The 7,678-nt window shown below is 48.8% G+C and overlaps 1 protein-coding gene across 1 annotated transcript; it reads right to left on the reverse strand.

Moving 5' to 3' along the window:
* Positions 1 to 74: 74 nt before the first annotated feature.
* LOC135808803 (calcyphosin-like protein) lies at positions 75 to 7,046 on the reverse strand. Its single transcript, XM_065322029.1, has 6 exons — positions 6,777 to 7,046; positions 3,681 to 3,777; positions 3,177 to 3,257; positions 1,813 to 1,910; positions 1,468 to 1,579; positions 75 to 963 (listed from the first exon to the last, which is right to left on the reverse strand). The coding sequence occupies exons 1-6, from the start codon at positions 6,914 to 6,916 to the stop codon at positions 862 to 864; spliced, it is 630 nt and encodes a 209-aa protein (XP_065178101.1). The 5' UTR covers positions 6,917 to 7,046; the 3' UTR covers positions 75 to 861.
* Between the last annotated feature and the right edge of the window lie 632 nt (positions 7,047 to 7,678).

Below are 7,678 nucleotides of genomic sequence, written 5' to 3' on the forward strand. Positions count from 1 at the left end.
ACATGGCTGTGCCCCTGCAAGCAGTAAAATCTTGGGGAACGTACTTTGGTCGAACTTCATCAAAGGCAATAGAATCATTTCAAAGGCTGTCAAACAGATGCATAACAATTCAGGTGACGGAATAATAACAACGAGATCCATCGTAGGCAACAGGACGGGAGCACTCAATTCGTGTGCATCCCTCTACTGTAAATAATAGGATTACCATTGCTAGTCTCGCCAGTGATGCATCCAGGAAAGATGGAATGATCAGCAAAAAAATTTAAACAAACTAAAGCACTGTCAGCAAGCTTGACATCGTCAACACAGGCCGTGTAAGGTCTAGGGAAAAATCTATGGAGTGCAAGCTGGCTGCACTGCAGCTTTGCTGCCGCACCTACGGTATACGGTGCTTGGTCTACGCATACCACCCGTGTCAACAGATGGTGTTCAGCCGGGCTCTACGGATCAGTGACAGCAGTGCACACCAGCAACAACGACGACCGAAAGGAAACAGAACACCATTGATTGGTAAACAAAATCTAATGGGGGTCGGAAGCCCTACAGTAGTACAGAGCCCATACCACCGCTAGTACAGTGGACATGCATGTACAGGGCAAAATGGATAGTAGCAGTCATGTTAGTACACCGGAGAGAGCAGCAGCAGCAGAAGCAGCAGCCGTAATGTGTTGGTGAGATTGAAAGCCGGCTTGCACTGAGCACGGTAGTTGAAGAATGAAATCGGATTTTTTTGGTGGTCCCATCATGTGTTGTTGCCAAACATAAGCTCCTCGCCTGGGCATTGCACTGGAACGATTCTTGCCACTTGGCCACACTTCACGTGCATGGTCGTCGGCTGTGCGGGTGCACGGTGCGCTAGCTTTACAGCTTCCACGCCGTCCGCATCATCAGGTCAAAGTAGGCATCGTTATCGATGGATGAGCTGACACCGGAATAATAGTCCATGAACTCCTCTCTCTCAACCTGCATGCCAGTATGAACACAACAGGAACATCGTCAACACTCTCTCACACATCTTGCAATAGTCTTGCAATAGTACATAGACTAAACAGGTAGGCGAACATCAGTCGAGACACAGCTCTGTAATAGGAGGGTACGGCTATGCATTTTTCACTCATGCCTCAATAGTCACCCCAATGGAACAGTGTTTGCGCTCAGAGACAAGTGCAGTATTGTTTATGATACTTCAAGAACGTAGAATATATGCCATTGTCCAGCGCTAGTTGATTTTACGTAATGATAAGATTGCATTCAGCACCGATGTCTTATGATCAGAAGAGAGAGAGAGAGAGAGAGAGAGAGAGAGAGAGAGAGAGAGAGAGAGAGAGAGAGAGAGAGAGAGAGAGAAAGAGAGAGAGATGTGCACGTGTACATGGGTGTATATTGGCATATACTGCAGTCCGCAACACTAAGCTGCAGATGTCCACTACTCCGACGGTATACGTCACTAGGGTGTCACCCACTAACCCTGCCGTCTGGATCATCCGGTGAGTCATAGCTCTTCAGGAAGGATATAAAGACTTGATCCTCGTCCCACTCCCCATTCTGGTATTTGGGGTGCTTCCTGGCGTTGTACACTCTGTCAAGGTGAAGAAGACGGTCACAACATAAACATACAATTAATTCCTGTTCATGGAGTCAATCAATGATTGACAACCAGAGACGAATGTCAATGCTGGTCAAAGCGGGAAGACCATTAAAAGACTGCGAACCCTATCTACTAGCAGTCACCTCACAATAGCAATGAAAAACATGCTGACAGGATCGCTTGCGTCTAAATACTATACCATGCAAGAGTAGCTACCAACATACCCTCTCAGGTCCTCCACAGTAACAACTCCATCACCTGTCTTGTCCAGCTTGGCAAAGGCTCTGACCACCAACGATCGGCGGGCCTCGCTCATGGGAGGCTGAGAGGTGAACCAAGAGAAACAAAGCAGAGCCAAATGTGTTACGTGCGGCCACTCCAGGGGCTGCATAAGCCACTGTATACTTGTGACTACAACATTCTGCTGAGATGTTGTCAATGATGCATGGGTCGCATGCGTAACTGCAGTTGTTCTCATTGTTTGTATGGCCACTACAAACAATACACCCTCAGCCATGCTGGTGCACGTGCAATGCAAATGTTACAGCAAGCCCGAACGCGCCGAAAAACCACACTGCATGAGCAGGAGTGACAGCAAGCAATGTTGTTCAAGCAGCCACGTTTAGCACACACACACACGCACACACCTCAGACCTGCCCATCGCGGAAGCGATGATAGCAAACAGCTATGTTAGACGTAGCAACTTGTGCTGGGATTACACCATTCAACAGTTTGCAAGGCTGATCAGTGATGAATTGACCGCCACTATTGTTAGCCTGGTATACACCACACAGCTGATTGAAGTGGCTTTTTCTGGCCAGCGAATCCCTATTTTTCATTTTTTTCACACACACACACACCACGCTACATACTCCGGCATACACTGGCTGTTGGTAACCACCCAGGAGAATGAAAGAAGAGCTAGGAGAATGAGAAAGAGAAGAAAGACGTGTGCGACCATAATCGTCGGGAATTGAACCCGCAACCTCTCCATTGGAAATCGACTGCACATACTACTGTGCCATAATTATGGGCACACACCCCTTGGACCCCCTTGGACGCCCATGGCCGGAGGCGATGATAGCGATGCTACAGCAGAAGCCATAGCAGCTTGTGCTGGGATTGCACCATTCAACAGCGTGCAAGGCTGAAGAATTGACCGCCACTATTCAGCCTGGTCTACACCACACAGCTATGAAGTGGCTTTTTCTGGCCAGTGAATCCCTACTTTTGGTCTTTTTTCATTTTTTTCACGCACACACACATCACACCACGTGGCCACATACTCCGGCATGCACTGGCTGTTGGTAACCACCCAGGAGAATTAAAGAAAAGTCAGGAGGAGTCTGAGAAAGAGAAGAAAGACGTGTGTGACCATAATCGTCGGGAATCGAACCCGCAACCTATCGATTGGAAATCGCTGCACATACCACTGCACCATATGGGACACACACACACACACACACACACACACACACACACACACACACACACACACGCGTACACACGCACATGGATAAAATAACGCACATACGAATACCGGTACCGTGATGCAGGCGCAACAGCCGAGTTACAGTGGCAACTTACCCTTAGTCCTCGCAGAAACTCATCAAAATTCAATGTTCCGCTGTGATCACGGTCACACTTCTCGAAAACTTCCCTCATTTCCTGAATCGAATGCAGCAGTGGTAGTGAGAAGAAAAGTCCACAGTCATTGATGCATGCATGAACAAAAGCAAAGACGTCCTCAGGGAGGATGAACAGCATACACAGGGTACTCGAATTGATACTTCGCATCCCAGAATAGCCAGGTCAGTATGCTCTCCAGGCTGTTCAGTCTCGGTATCCCCCACCCCCACCCCCACCCATCCTGCAGTCCAAGCTACAGAACGGAAGCCGAACTCCTCTACGTCATACGCTAATTAAAGTTCATTAACACGATTGTTACAATATATAAATGTCATGTACTGCTGTTGTAACATATCACCTGTCATGTTGGTAAGACGGCTGCAAAATTACAGTCTGGCAGAAATAAAATAAAATAGTCCATTAATCAGCTGAGCAGACCGGGATGCAGTGGTGGCTCCGTACCGTTTCGTCGAATGTCAGTCCATACTGGACGATGCCCGTCTTGAACTCTGTAAAGTCAATCTGTTTGTTGCCATCGTCGTCCATGATACGGAACAACCTGATAGCAGCAGAAACGCATCACATGATGAAGGGTGAGAGATACGGCTCTGCCACACACAACCCCACGTCGCTAGCACACATCGTATAATGGTCACGGATATGCCATGCTAGACCACCACCAACTACAAACATGTCTCCAATATGGAAGAACTTTACCTATGCAAACACCTACTCATAATGTAGCCTTTCCTGCAGCAAAACTCTCTCAATGTCAACCCAACACATGTGTGTGCATGGCCCATATCGGCTCAGGGTGAAACAATCAAACTAAAGACAAACAACCGTAGAAATGGAGTACTACTCGTACAGATGCTGTGAAGTGTGGTAGAAAGATGATAAGCTTAATAAGGGAAGCGAGAAATGTGTCGGCTTATAGGCTATTAACTGGTTTGAAAGAAATTATAGGCTATTCAGACTACGGCCAATTGTGACCACGTTTCTACGACTCAGCCATGTTTGATCAGCGATTGTGCATAATTATTTGAAACACGACTGCATCACCATGGAAATTCAAGGTCAGGCGTGATTTTGGCCGTAGTCTGAATCGCCTTAAGGAAGAAGAGGATTATTGATCAGCTTCTGCACATCCCTAAATCATCCTAACCAAACAGTGAATGGGACCCGGCTACAAAGCCACATATGCCAATCCGTGCAAAGTGGGCCGCTTAGCTACCATCCAGACTGGCACGTTACTCTGGCACATACTCCACTCAGGTATTCTGTGTGACAACTGGCCCCTTGATCATCCATGGCATGCAGTGATGCACTGGCAGATATGTAGAATGTCAAGCCATCCACTATCTGATGTGTGCCCAGTATGGCCATGGTGAAAATGTATAAAAGAAACTTGTAAATGTATGGCCTTGGGATATTGTTTTCTCAACCACTGTAAAATATGTACATATATTTGAAGTATGTGACATATTTGATAGAAGTGCAACATCAGATCAGGGGCGTCGCACACGCTACGATGACGGTATTGATCATGCCACTCTTTGTCCCAGGTGCCCAGTCAATCAAAAAAGAGCAATGATCTGGGCTCTAAATTTATTTCGAAATTTTCCAGAGGAGCCTACCCAACCCCACGAGTAAATTGTACTTCACGTGGCTGACCATAATAATAATAATAACACAGATACGCGTACAACATGCACAGCCGTGCCATACATGCTTCCGCTGCTGTTCTCTAGCTCTGTCCATTATCTATGTCAATATCCGGCAGTTGTGGCGACTCCTTCAGATAATCTGCCGCCATCCATTGCGATCCGCAGCAAACTGTCTCAGGTCGTCCAGATGGCTTCGGCTCGAGAGGCCCAGCTTGCCTCTGCTGAGCAGGTCTTGGTTCAGGGTGCCGACCAGCGACAATCTGGGCCGGCCCTTGTACCCACGTTGCTGTGGAGTGAAGTACCCACTCATGGCTTGCTGTGCTGGGGTGTCCGGCGACAGTCGCAGTGCATGCCCCAGCATCCGCATACGTGCCTTCTCGATGGTGGCTGACAGAGGCTCTTCCCGACAGCGCTGGTACAGGTTGATGTTCGATATCCTGTTCGGGAACCTTATGCCAATGAGGCTCCTGAGCTGGCGTCTGTGGCATCTGTCAATCTCACTCGCCAGAGCCTTCGTCATGCCCCAGGTGGCACAGTTATAGGTTAGGCATGGCTTCACAAATGCACGGTATAATTTGATTCGCCGATTCTCGCTGATTTTCTCCCGTCTGATCCACAGTGAGTACATTCTACCAAATACTGTAGAGGCAAGCTGTATCCGGCGCTCACAATCCGCTACATCCCCCAGCAGCGATCCCAGTTGCTTGGAAGACTTCCAGACATCACTGTCGTGGGTGAGGTGGATCCATTCTGTTTTTTCTGTGTTGAGTTTTAGATGCCAGTCTGCGAATACAGTGTCGATAATCGGCAGGGCCCGTTGTAACCATTGTTTGCTAGTGCTCATCAGCGTCACGTCATCAGGCTGACCATACCACCCTAAAAATACCTTCCGGCGCCCCTGACTCCAGTAATCAGTGGCCAGCATTCTTCTCCACACTCATTCCGCATCACACACACACACACACATACACACACACACACACACACACACACACACACACACACACACACCTTTCGACGCCCATCGCCATAATCAGTGGCCAGCATTCTTCTCCACACTCATTCCGCATCACACACACACACACACACACACACACACACACACACACACACACACACACACACACACACACACACACACACACACACACACACACACACACACACCATGTACCACACACACACCTTTTGACGCCCATCGCCAGAGGCGATGATAGCAATGCTACGGCAGAAGCCAGGCGCGTGCGCCGGTGCCCTTTGCCTTCCCCGGGAAAATTTTCGAAAAATGAAGCAAAATCCTGCATTTTGAGCGAAACAAGGGGGGGGGGGGGTTCCAGGCACCCAGGAACCCATGCGGGGCACACGCCTGGAAGCCATAGCAACTTGTGCTGGGATTGCACCATTCAACAGCTTGCAAGGCTGAAGCACACACACACACACACACACACACACTCGTGCGCGTACCTGTCTTTACACGAAGCCATAATATTTCTGCATACTCCAGGGGCGTCGGACACGGTACGGTCAATACGGTATTGACCGTACCACTATTTGCCTCAAGTACCCTGTGAATCAATAAAATGCACTGATTTGGGCTCTAATTTCCCAACAAATTCGGCTCAGCCATCCCTCCCACACGAGTGAATTGTACTTCAGATGGCTGACCGTACCACACTAAATTGCCTTCCGACGCCCCTGTACTCAGTACATGCCATCTATAACTTTATAAGCAAGGCTAGCGACACAGCAATTGCACATAACTATTATGGAAAGCGGGTGAAGGACAGCTGCAGGACTAGCTCAGCGGTTTCGGAGCGAGTCATCCATACCCGAAATTGCCCTGTGGGTGGCACTAGACTTGATAATGGTGCCCGCTTGCAGCATCGCTTACCTGGCCAGACCCTTGATACCTGACGCGCCGCGAGTCAGGCATTTGTTCCTGAGTGTCGTTAGCGGCGACGCACCGCCTTTGGACAGCTCGGACTTAGCGCGCTGTACCATGTCCTTCTCATGACGCTCGGTGGACGCCATCCTAGCAAACGACAAGGGCTCGACAAGCAAGCAGTACTTTTGTGTTCCTCGGAAAAGAAAATGGGATCAGTCGAGTTTCGTAACAAGAAAATCTGTGCTCAAGAAATTTTTGTGTCGTCGAAACAGCGGCTGAAGAAGGCTTTTATGTGGCATGAGATTTTCCGCTCCGTAAAACCCGTGGCTATGCTGTGCCTAGCCTGGAAGGCTTGTCTGTTGTCAGATCTCCCGCCGCATATGGCCGATCTACACTACAGCGTAAACAACGTCCGTGATACTTATGAAGTTATGTCATGACTATAGTATGAGGACAGGACCTCGGACTCGGAGCCTGTCAGTGTCACTCTATCTGAATGCCTCGCGTCGCTGTCCACCACCACAAAACTCTCGTTCACCACACCACGATGCGAAAGGGTTTCCATGGTGCCCAGTCGGGATCGCGAAGGCGCCACATTCACAAATCAAGAATCATCGACCATTTGACTGTTTTTTTCTTCGCATAGAGTGAAGACAAACGTCATGCATGGCCATCTAGCCGGCTTCCAAAAGCAAGGAAGGACAGCTCAGTGGTCACTCCATCGTGATCTGGTGATCAGCCCTGCCTGTACTCGAAGCACCAGGCCCAGGGTAGAATCTACCTACAATTAGTAATCATGGTAACTAATACTTGACTATGCCCCTCTAATGCTCTATGCATGGTGACAGTTTGTGTCGGTTGTCATTTCGGACATGCTGCCGTGCCCAAATACCAAGCTGAATACAAGG

The sequence above is a fragment of the Sycon ciliatum genome, chromosome 2 (assembly GCF_964019385.1).
Source record: "Sycon ciliatum chromosome 2, ocSycCili1.1, whole genome shotgun sequence".
Classification (NCBI taxonomy): Eukaryota; Metazoa; Porifera; class Calcarea; order Leucosolenida; family Sycettidae; genus Sycon; species Sycon ciliatum.